General features: G+C 39.4%; 1 protein-coding gene across 1 annotated transcript; it reads left to right on the forward strand.

Annotated features, from left to right (window-relative positions):
• The first annotated feature begins 3,998 nt into the window (after nucleotides 1-3,998).
• Nucleotides 3,999-7,273, forward strand: si:dkeyp-67f1.2 (uncharacterized protein LOC556106 homolog). Its single transcript, XM_053440068.1, has 9 exons — nucleotides 3,999-4,152; nucleotides 4,402-4,494; nucleotides 4,569-4,610; nucleotides 4,964-5,087; nucleotides 5,180-5,238; nucleotides 5,636-5,677; nucleotides 5,803-5,884; nucleotides 5,970-6,096; nucleotides 6,191-7,273. The coding sequence occupies exons 1-9, from the start codon at nucleotides 4,140-4,142 to the stop codon at nucleotides 6,341-6,343; spliced, it is 735 nt and encodes a 244-aa protein (XP_053296043.1). The 5' UTR covers nucleotides 3,999-4,139; the 3' UTR covers nucleotides 6,344-7,273.
• Nucleotides 7,274-12,480: the final 5,207 nt, after the last annotated feature.

Consider the following 12,480-nt stretch of genomic DNA (forward strand, 5'->3'; position numbering starts at 1 on the left):
TATCCGCTGCTCGTATTTCCTTTTTATCGAAGCCACACATCATGAACTGAGCTGTTAGGTTTATGGGCTCTTTAACTACCCCACTGTTGGCTCCTATTGGATTCATTTGTCTTTTTCTTTTTAGGCCGGGTGGAGGCTTCACCCCGGGGTCATTGCCTCGGTGATCGTCGTGTTGGCGGCGATGGTAGCTGCTGCTGTACTCATCATCCGAAGATACTGCTTCCCAGTCAAGTAAGCAAACTTAACCAATGGGCCTTTTGGGGGGTTTATTATGAAATCCCTGCATCACCTGGGTGTTGTCACGTTCGTTTCAGCCAGGCGACGTACAGATACTCGGTGCTGAGGGGGATGGAGGATCAGGGTTCGGCCGGGACAGACGGAGACAGGGGGCCTCGCACCGCGGGAGAGGACTCGGACGAGGTCAGTGCGTCTCGGCTCTTCTGTTTGTAGCGCTGTAACCTTCCTCATCATTTGTTAACTTACTCTTTCCTCTGTGACAGGATCTTCTGGAATAATCCTCAGGTCGACAGGAAGAAGAATTTATCGCGGATGAAATGTTTGGTTCAGGGCTGCGAGAACTGCTTAATTTTCACTCGGTTCCTTCAACATCACCAAATTAGTTTTGATACGTTTTGATTTAATTGAAGAAAAGTGACAGAGATCTCACCTTTGAGAAGGTGGAATCAGTAAATGTTTGAATTTCCGCTTGAACCAAAAAATCGAATATCAAACGAATCAATCACCTAATCGATCAATTAGCTACTTGCAGCCTGAGTGTGTTTTATGTTTCTGAATTTGCCTTCATCTTACCATCTTGTCTTTTTTTTCGTTATGCCTGGGAAGAAATAACAAGCTCAATCTGTTTCTTCACCTTTGAAAGAAACACTCACCAGTTACACATCAAGGTCAAACACAGCCCCTGAAAAGAGTTGGTTAATGAGTTAGCCCCTGCTGTAGCCCTGTTAGAGAGTTGCATTCTGGGAAATGTGGGATCTTGCATTTTCCGAAACCATAAATCCGGAAGAAAAGAAAAGCCGGGATATTTCTGCCTCTGCTGCATATTACAAATCCACTCCACACCCCCCCCCCCCCCCCCCCCCCACCCCCCCCACCCCCCCAAATTGAAATGCAATACTAACTCACCCGAGAAACCACTTAACAAAGAGTGCATTTTATTATATATATTTATCTTTATTTAAACGTGCTCAACATATGGCGTACAAGGCTTCGAAAGCTGCATCGAGCAACGTATTTATTATTAACACCTCCTCCTTTGATGACTGGTGGTTATGGGAAAAGGAGGCTGCTGATCCCACCGAGAGTCAACAACTGCTGTTCCGATTCTGTTTCGACGTCGTCACCTGTCACAGGCAATTCTCCGTCATTGAGAATCTACTTTGAAAATGTCAACAATGCTCATGGAACACATGAAGTCAAAGAATGAAGAGATTAAATAAATAAAGCAACGGCAAGACACAAATCTGCTGAAAATTACCAAAAATCAAACCAGTGAAGTGTATAATACTACCGTTCTTTCACCATCCTTGTGATAATGTCATTAATTGTCAGTTTTCGCTTCCAGTCCCAGAACAAATGAGTGTGTGACGCCATCCCACAGTTATGAAATGTGCAGTGTGAGAGTTGACATTTCTGATAAAGCGAGCGAACCTGCACTCGCCCTCAGACGCAGCGATCTACTGGTCGGCCCCGTTCCCCTTTGAAATCGAATTCCATTTGTCATGCTCACATTAAACCCACTTCAAATACATTTGCTTTAGAGTTCAGAGTCCACCGACTCTTAAATGGACTCCTACACTGACTGGTGTCGCATCATCGTTCTTTTTGACAGCAACATTTACCACAAAGACTCCGAAAAGAAAGAAATCAGCAGCTCGGGAGTCGTCACGATGTGTCGCAGGAAGCCGGTGATTAATCATTCATCGTCCAAAAATCAAATCACTCGGGTTTGTCTTTGAATCGATATTTTCTATGATTAAGAAGAAGTAAGTATTCAAACCTCTCAGAAGTCATCAGTCTCCTCTTGTTGTCACTGTGAAGTTTGAGTGTTACTGTACATCTTGGAAATACTGTGTCTGATGAGTGTTTGCTCCAGAGTCACTGATCGATGGTGTGAGCGATCCGTCAGCTGTGCATCCTCCCACTGTAAGTCTCCGTGGAGATTAAATGTGTGATGTTATTAAATGTGTTTTAACTGTGAACTGGCTGATTGTCCTTGTTCCGTTCACCTCGTGACCTCTGGGATTTATTTTCTCTTTTTCTCAGCAATATAAAACTTCAGAGAGTAAATCTGTAATTGATATGATAATGCTGTCGACGGATATTGACCATTTCAAACAAGGTTTACATCTTAAAGGTAATTTGGGTTAGACGTCTCATAACAAAAAATGGTGGATATATACATATATATATATATATAACTACAACGTTACCTCGTCCTTAAGTTTCACCGGTTGTATTTTCTATATGATCAGTTTATGGTACATGGACACTCTCTGCTGGTTGTATGTAGTATTACACCAGGTAAGGAATTGAAAGCTGCTAAAATCTACAGTCGAGATGAAAAGCTCCTCATATCTTAAAATCGATCATTATGTGCACTAATGTTACTTTTGCCAGTTTTTTGTGGAAATGCTGTGTTAATTTGCCTGAATTTTTTTTTTTTTTTTAATAATAACCATGATTGCTCAACCCTTGAAATTACCAACTATAAAATACAATTTGTAAAATGTCTAGGACCTTAATTCATGTATTATTAGTTTGTGGTAATAAGATAAGATTAACAACTTTTGAGAAACACATTCGTAAAATAATGAATAACTTTGTGTTTGACAAGTTTAAAATGAAGGATTAAAGAGAAATGAACCAAACGATTAAAAAGACTTTGAAGATTACACAACATTAGTATATAGGAATTAAAATGTTAAAGATAAGAAAAGAGAAAAAACTAAATTAGCAAAGATATAGTTGGATCAAAGGGGGGGGGGGGGATTTATGAATAAATAAGATAGTAATACTTTTAGGCTAATTATAGGTATAAAATGTATATGTAAAACAACAGTTTAAATATCCCTTTATAATATAAGCTGCTTTGTAGCCTGGGTCCTCCCTTTAGTGTGTCCTCTGGAAACACTTCTCCTGTCGTCCATGCTGTCCGGATATGTGGTTTTCTAGCTAGTTTTTCCATATGTTTTCTTAAGCTGCAGTGTTTTGAGCTCACAGGGCCACAATGATACTCAGCTACACGTTGCACTTGTCGCGTCTCCATTGTTTGCGTCATTATAACAACAAGTCGGACCAGCTTTAAAAATAATAATAAACATTTGGCTATAAATAGAAAAGTACATGCCATGGGTTACAACAGACAAAGACCTCAATCAATAGTGTCTCTCATTCATTTGTGTCATTTGAGGTAAACTGTATGCTTTGGAATTCTCATTGTTAGCTCAATACAAAAAAAAAATACTTTTTCATGTATACATTGAGATTTCACAAAATATTTGGTTGTGGAAATTTGGTTTAAAGTTAATGAAAAGTTGTGGAAAAGTCATGAAATCCATTGGTCAAAATGTGTATGAACCCTTTAAATTGTATTTCTTGTTTCTTATCAGATTGTGTCTTTATCATGAATATTATTTAGCTTTTACTGAGGTTATAATGTTATTTTTATCATCTATCTTCTGTTGCAACTTCACAGGTGATATTGGATTTACAAAAGAAACATACACCCATGGAAAACTGAAAAATGACACAGATTCTTTCAAGCTGTTAATTTAATTAACCCACCTTTTTTTTTTTTTTCGGTGACCCTTCTCCCCCAAGTTTTTATTTGCATTTGCCCGTAAGAAAAGATGGTGTTTCTGAATCAGCATTTTCCAATATCTTAAGACAGAGAGAGAGAGAGCAACCGGATCATCTTTTCCATTGTGTGTGCTTGTATGCAGAAGGCTGCACCCAGCAGGAGAATGAGGGCTGCAACATTTTTTGTATATCCCAACACAAATACTTGGGACAGGTTTAAGGCAGGGAGTGTCCTCACAGCTGAGATGTCACCCGGGTCAGTTGCGTTTCACAACGTTTCCTCTCACGTACGGATAGAAGGCGTCTGATTAGTCGCAGATATGAAATACAAAGGTGAGAGTTTTACTGTATTTACAAACAGGTCATTTCCACCGGGGGAGTTGTGTTATCACGGTGTCGATCCGGACCAATGAGCAGATCCAGAATTATTTTTAGAGAAGTGATATATATATATATATACATATGAGTGTTTGAAATGTGGTGCAGCTTGATTGAATTCAAGGTGCCTGCTTGAACTAGGTGGAGGCACATTGTCATTCCTTTATCGATAACCATCGTCTCTCTACTCTTTGTGGTCGACAGGTGTTTTGAACCTTGTGGCTGGACTGATTATCCTCCTAATAATATGGCAACTCACTTCATTTAATTCTGTTGATATAGCAGCAGAAGTTGATGGTGAGCTCTTTTTCTTTTTTCATATGTTCTCTGTTGCATGTCGCAATGCAGTAACACTGTCTCCGTTCTTTCAGGATATGATGACAATTATCACAGCAAACTAAAGGTGAATGAAGGTAAGTCCACTTTTAAATTTGTTCATGAGAAAGGTTGCTTTTCTTCTGGAAGTTGAATTCCCCCTTTGGTAGAGACTCAAAGTGCAAAAGTCCAAAACCACAACACACAGGGAAATAACACCTGGGTAATAATGTGAATAAATAGCCCAAAGCTACTGGGTTGAATTGAAAGGGGGGGGGGGGGGGGTCTGTGTGTCTGTGTGTCTGTGTGTGTGAGGATCCTGGGTAACTGTGGCAGAGGAAAACTGGCTGAACTTGATAGACAGCAGAGTTGGTGAGACGTCCAACACAATACCAAGCGGTGAGGTTTAACTTTCACAATGTCTTTCTCCCTCTCCCATCTGCACTTTCAGGGTTGGATTCTGTGAAGGCAAAGTGCGGCGTCTCCAAACCCTGTCGGCCGGGTCACTTTGCCTTTCGCATCCGGAGCGGAGCCGCTAATACAATCGGGCCAAAGATCTGTTTCGAGGGTAAAACGTACGTGTTTCTGTATTAGTGCCTGAGGGAACCAGAGATGGAGATGATCAGCTCTGGGAAAGGGAAACTAAACCTTATCAGTATCTCCACAGTATCATGAGCACGGCGCACAATAACGTGGGAGGAGGACTGGACATCGTGGTGGTAAATGGTGAGTACAATTCTCTCTGATTACCTCATCAAGACACTGAAGAACAGATCCTATACAGAACTGGAGGTTATGTTTTCATACCGAGACTGTTGTGGAGGTGGTGGTGGGGGTGGGGGTGGGGGGGGATATTATACCCGAGAAAGAACCTCTTTAGATTTCAGTGCGGATCCACTTTCTTAAAATGTAAGATCTTGGACCATTGGGCCTGGGCGGAGTTTAGCTAAGTGTCCTTCTAGTTAAAAGTGTTTATTCGATGGTGTGAACACTGGGGATGAGTGTGCAAAAGATAACAAAATAAAAATGTAACATCCGAAAGAGTTGGTCAAACTCCATCTACTCCTGAAGAGGATGTGGGCAAATGTTCCTTGAGATTTTGAACATGGCTTGTCTACCTCAGGTCAAACTGGAGTTGTGGAGAACGCTCGCATTCTCAACGGAAGTAAGTGTTTGGTATTTGAATCATTCTCACTTCTGTTTTCCATTCGAACGTTTATCGCTGATTTTCAAAGTCATGATCTTTATTAATATTATTATCTTTATTGTGGTGAATTACTCTATCGAAAGGCCCGCAAGAAACCTTGTCATTCCTGAGAGACATTAAACCTGGGATGATTGTTTTGGTGGCCTCTTTCGATAATGCAAACGGGTGAGTCAGAAGCTCAGTGGTTCAAGCTGATAAATCTGTTAATGTCGTGGGACACCATTTGACCAGTTCTCTTCTCCTGCGGCAGAATGACGGATGAAATCAGGAACATATTCTCCGGAATGGGGAGCTCCAAGGCCAGGTCTATCAAGTTTCGGGACAACTGGGTGTTTGCAGTGAGAACGGGGTTGGACAGCACGCTGCACTTTGAGAAGGTCAGTGATCCTGGTCCCTGCAGTTGGATTTGTTCTGTGTGCGTTTTAGTATATACCAAAAAGGTAAATGTCTTCTCCTCTGTTCACCTGTCAGATAACTGTCACTGATGAAAAAAACAACCTTTATGAGGGATGGCCAGAAACGGCGGAGGTGGAAGGCTGCTTCTCAAGTATCGTTGGACAAGCATACTTGGGTGAAGTCCGATCGGATGAACGGCAGGAAAAGACTTTTGTGTTGGACTTTTAAGACCATTGTGACGCCACTCAAATGTGTTACCCTCTTTCTCAGACTTAACATGTTAAACTTGGGGTGGCTGTGGCTGCGGGGTTGAGCGGTCGTCCTCCAACCTGAAGCTCGGCAGTTCAATCCCCAGTCTTACCCATCTGCACGCCGAAGTGTCTTTGGGCAAGATACTGAACCCCTTAATGACCTCAGATGTTAAATACACCAGCCGTAAGTCGCTCTTATCCAAATGAGGTGTAATGTAATTACATGTCTCTTTTATTGTTGTTGTGTACTTTTCCATTGACCCTGAAGATTCTGGAGAACTCTGAATATTTTTATTGAATTACTTATTTATTTAAAAAGTGTCTTCAGCAAAAAAGTGTCCCACATTAAATGGTGGGAAAAGAGGGTTTGTCAGGATTTCAATATTTTAGCTATAGTCTGTGTCTAACTCAACTCTAAATGAATAAAGATAGAAGTAGTTTGAGCCAGATAAGGCCTTCACGCAAATGATTAATAATAACCCTTTCCTTCCAAGTGTTTAATCTTGAAAATTAGAATGTGTCTGCGTCACAATGCTGTTTCGTTGTTTTGGTTAAATTGTTCTGAATGTCTATACAAACAGAACATTGTTTTGATATAGCAAGAACACAATAATCTTCTCTCCAATTTTCAACACCGTTGTCCCACATGCCATCAGCTGTGTCAGGGCTGGTCAAGAGATGAACATTTTGAGACTTGTCACTTCCTTATTCCAAAGCCAAGAAGGAGGGCCTACGCCTGCGCACTTTCGAGGAGGAAGAACCAAGATCTACGGTTATAAAATAGACAGGCGCCGGCTGTTTGATGCGTTCTGATTGGTCTCGTGTTCTGATGCGACTTGTTGGATGCCCATTGCTTTGCTGATTGTTACCTTTCATTGCTTTCTAAATAAATACTTGATTGAACAAACCGAGTTTGGCTCATCTTCTCATATTTAGGATAAACCGACACGCCTGACAACTCTGTGCACTCTTTTTATTCCTGCCACTGTTTTCTCTTTCCTCCTAAAGGCGGAGAATTCTTGAACCAAATGCAAACAAAGTCTTTAAAAAAAGACAGGCCTTGGCAGCACTGTGGAGAGTCTTGTGCCTCTGAGACTGTTTATCCCATCACGTCCTATTAATTCTTCCACGCACAGTCTCCAAAGTGTCAGATTTAGCCAAACAGCAGGACTCTCAGCTCATCGACCAAACAGCAGCAGACTCAGACTTGTCGTCTCAAATGCCTCATGTCGTTCGCATTTCAACAGCCGTTTGCTGTTTTTCTGAGCTCGGGTGAATAGAGATGAAACTTTTATACAATTATCACTTTTTTGCAGCTTTTTTTTGCAACTAATGCAAATGCAACATCGAGACGTTATGGTCCTGCTGAGAGCACAGATTATAGTTTAACACGACATAATCATACAGGTAAAAATAGAAAAAAAAATTATTCAGCGGGGGAATAATTCCTGTTTGACAACTGTTAATGCTTCAGCAAATGCGTCACTCAGTGGGAGTAGAAAGTATGCTGTGATTAATGAGATTTGTTATTTGTCAGCTTTGTGTTTGCCTGAAAATGAATTGTTAGCCCTGCATCACACTACATGACACAAAGCACAATGTGTTATCTCCGTTCAGTGAGACATGCCTGACTGGGACTGATAAGGAACCTAAAAATATTCAACGTGGCATGTGGGTTTCTGTGCCAGTACAGATACCGGTCAAATATGGATATTGTGAGCAAAAGGTGCAACAATAAGAAAAGGGTCATCAGAAGTTCTAATGTTCTACGATACTTTAATTAGTCAGAAATAAAGTGTGCCCTGGTGATTTTCAAATAAAATGTTCCCCTGGAAGCAGCATATGAAAAACGAGTGTGTATTTTTATACAATCCTATTGGGTGATTAATTGTGGTCATTGGTTCACATTAGTGTTAAACTGATTTTGAATTAATTGTTTGCTAAGCAAGACAATAGGAAAAACAAGATAAGTGGTAAAGATGTAGAAAGGTCACAAATTAACATTGTTTACTCTTTTGTATTTGAGTTCCTATTCATATTTAGCGAATCAATATGTGTTCTCTGAGAGCACCCTCCCGCACTAAGATGTTGAACATGTTAAACAGGATGTGGGATCGGCTCCAGCTGCCATTAGGTGTCCTGCTCCCACTCCCTGCTTACTGTCAAAGGTGTGTGTGTGTGTATATATATTTGTGTGTGTGTGTATATATATTTGTGTGTGTGTGTGTGTGTTTGCTTTTAGGTATGACTCAATTAATTGCTCATAAAAATCCTTTCGGTAGCAATGTCTTTATACATTTGCACATGGCCATGTTTTTGTTTTGAGCGTCTGGCCCAAGAAAATGACCAAGAAGACCGTCTGTCCTCTGCAGAGGGAGCAGGAGAGAGGAAACCTCATCAGACACAAACAAGCCTCTCAATCCTTCAACTGTTTCAAAGACAAGGGCTGGGAAAGACCGAGCCCACGATGGGTTGAAGAGACACGCTTTTCATGCCCTTTCATTTTGTTCACATTCTGCAAATCATTCAGCCAGTCGGATTATCTATAAAAGAAAAGCTTGCACTCCAGCGAGTTCTTAAAAAGAGGGAATGGGACCAAAAGAGAAAGGTGAACAGGGAGCAGGAGGAGGTAAAGGACAACAGACCACACCACGACAAACCCAGAACAAGAAGAATCAGATTTCCTTCATCAAGAGTTGTTGAAAAGACATCATAGCGCCAGTCAGACCAAATGTTATAGTGGTCAACTTTGTCAGAATTAGTAAATCAATGACTGTTTTATATGAAAAAATATGCAAAATTGACGCACAGGAGACTGGTATAAATAAAATAAATAAAAATAAAGGTGTCTCACAGGTTGTCCTGCAGCCAGTCAGTCAGCAGAGGGCAGTGTAGTAATGGTTTTGGACACTGAAATTCAAGTTTCACCTCCTGCACCAGATACTTTAAAACATGGGTGAGTTCCATCAGCATTTATACAACTTAAAGTCATCACAGAGATAACTTCAAAGTTTTGGGTTGGACCATTGGCAGTTTTTTTACCAATGGATTGTCTCAGAGGCTTTTTATCTGCAGGAGGAGAACATGTCAGGCACACATATTTACTCTCATCATAGATAGATAGATAGATAGATTACTTTATTCATCCCCGAAGGGAAATTAAGTCGTCATAGCAGCCGGTACATTTGAATACAATAAAATACAATACAATAGAATAAAATAAAAAATATTGAGGTAGAAAGAATAAAAACAGAAACACAAGATAAATAGGTAGATAAGGTGCAGTGGCAAGATGATGGTAATAGTACTGATGATATGCTGGTAATGTTATTGTTAGACAGTATATAAAAATAGTACAGTATATATAGTATATAAATATAACATAATATATATTTATATATAATAGTAATTATACCAATATAATAGCAGTATATAGTAATAATAATAATGGCAGCAACAGTATATATAATAATAATAGTAAATATAATAATAATAATAACATGTACACATGTATAAATATGTGTATATAGACTTATATATACAAATAATATACAAAGAGTATGATATAATATGATATGATATATAGTAGAGGTATAAATATAAGTATTTGACTATACAATAGATAATATAATATACTATGAGTGTGAGAATATGTAGACAGTGTGCAAAAGACAATATTATGTATAAAATGATATATAGTATAAATATGGTTTATTAATATGTTTTGCACTTAAAATATCAATTTGTCAAGGATCCTGTAACCAAAGCAGTCCAAAAAAATCCATACACTATTTATCCCAGCTAACAATGGGTGAGAGAGGGGGCTACAGGGCCGACATGCAGAGACAAACAACCGTTTAGACTCACACCCACAGTCAATTTACACAGTCTAATTAACCTAACCTGTGGGAGGAAGCCAGAGAACCTCTCTCTCTCCACAGCTGGAGAGAGAGAGAGAGAGAGGTGAGAGACCGAGGAGGACAGCAGCATGATGCAGGACAAGAAGAGAAGAGTGACGCTCATTATTCATGACTTCACGACGTGGAGAGAGACAGAAATTATCTTCACTGTCCGAGCTTCAGTTTCCTTTGTTTACAAACCTGCATGGTCAATACATAGAAACAGATCCAGTCAGGAAGAGAGAGATCCCCAGGTGATGATCTGACCAAATGTGCAATAAATACTAACTGATCTGTTGTCAGATATTAAAGCGTGCGTGAATGGAAAAATGAATTAATGATTTCATGCAGCAAGTGCCATATGAAACAGGAATAACCGGAACACCTTTGTGTTTTAATACAATCAATGACTGTGGTCCTTTTTTACTTTTTACTTTACAATAGTGCAGTTTGGGCTCCATTGCTTTAATTATTACTGTTTACATTTTGCGTTGTTTAACTCAGTGTCTCTGTCTCTTAATATGGTTTTAATATTTGTTTTTATTTGTATTTGTATGTTTATATATGATGTATTGTGAGAATGGCACCATGCAATTGAATGGATGTTATCATTATTTACATGTGTTGATTGTATCTATTACATATTTACAGGTTCTTTATATTTATATTTAATATGTATATTTCTTATATATATATTATGTTATTTTGGAGGTAAACTGTAATGTGCATATTTCCATGTTTGATTATTTACAAACCAGTGTGTGTTTTCTGTGTCATTTATTTTCGCATAACGACAGAACACACAATGCATAGACAAGGAAGTTTTATTTCATTTCCTGCAATCATATCTCCGTGGGTACAAATCATTGTATTTTCTTACATCTTGTTCAATAACCCATGATGCATTGCATCCATTCATTTGTAGCTCAAAAACAGCTTTTACAAAAAAGGATATACAATATATACTTATATTTATATATATATAATATACATGTGTTTCTTTATGCATTTAGATGTGTTTGTTATGGTTAAAATAAGCATTAAAAAAACAGCCAGGTGGAAACACATCCCATGTAAGATTCAACACAAGGTCGTTACCAAACAAATGAACCACAGCCAAGTTATCAAAGTCGTATATTGGCTAGCTAACAGTTAACATGAAGCCCTTCACACACAGTTTGCATATTTTCCACCATTACAGTCAGGATTTCCCTCTTTTACTCTCCTATGGACCTACACGTGTCAATGACAGATTCGGGGGAAATTGGTTTTAATGTCGTCAACTAAACATCATGGACTGGTTCTCTAATAATACAGTATTATGTCATGGCATACCAATCAATAATGGTACGATGTAATTTAACAAATTTGAGCTTGTGGTCTCATCCATTTTTTTAACGTTTTTATCTCTTTCAGATTTCTCCATCTGATTTATTTAGAGTCGGACTGAGTCTACAGTAAAACATTCCCACTTCCCTCTATGGCTTTAGTACTGTCGTCCTTTTACTCAGATGGACAGGTGTCATCGCTTCCCGCACCATCATTATAATTATTAATATTTGTCATGTTTTGTTCTGTGGCTGGCACATGTTTTAAATCAGGATATGTGTGATTTGAGAGACACTACAAAAGCAAATGGCAAAAAGTAGAAAGAAATGTCTGAGTTAGAAATGAACATAGTACAGGAGACATGTCACTCAGGTAGAGGCTTGACCGTCACAGTCGATGCAAATGATAAGTCCACTGTGCTGTGTTGTACTTAGTCAACAACATTACTTCTGGTGTTACTCACTTCACATTATATAGCTCAATGTTACAGTATTACATATTTTTTTTCTCAATACAACAATAATAATAATCATGTGTGTTTATACTTATTGATCATCATTCATGTAAACATATTAAACCAGGTCATGCAAACATTAGACCAAAACTTCTTCCACTAGAGGTGCACAGCACAGAGCAGGCGGAGCTCCCAGACTGAGATCCCTCTGACCCAGCGTGAGGCGGGCCCCAGCCAGAACCACAGACCGACGGCCGACTGGGTAGTTCCCCGCCCGTCAGGGTCAGAACAGGGAGGATGAGCGAGACGTGAACACGATCTGTCTTCTCCCCCACGCACAGTGGACTCTCTGCGTCTTCACAGTTCCTCTCCTCTGACCGGAGAGGAAGTTTAGGTTCTCGTCTTTTCACCAACTAACAGGGATCTCAGTTT

The sequence above is a fragment of the Pleuronectes platessa genome, chromosome 2, assembly GCF_947347685.1.
Source record: "Pleuronectes platessa chromosome 2, fPlePla1.1, whole genome shotgun sequence".
NCBI lineage: Eukaryota > Metazoa > Chordata > Actinopteri > Pleuronectiformes > Pleuronectidae > Pleuronectes > Pleuronectes platessa.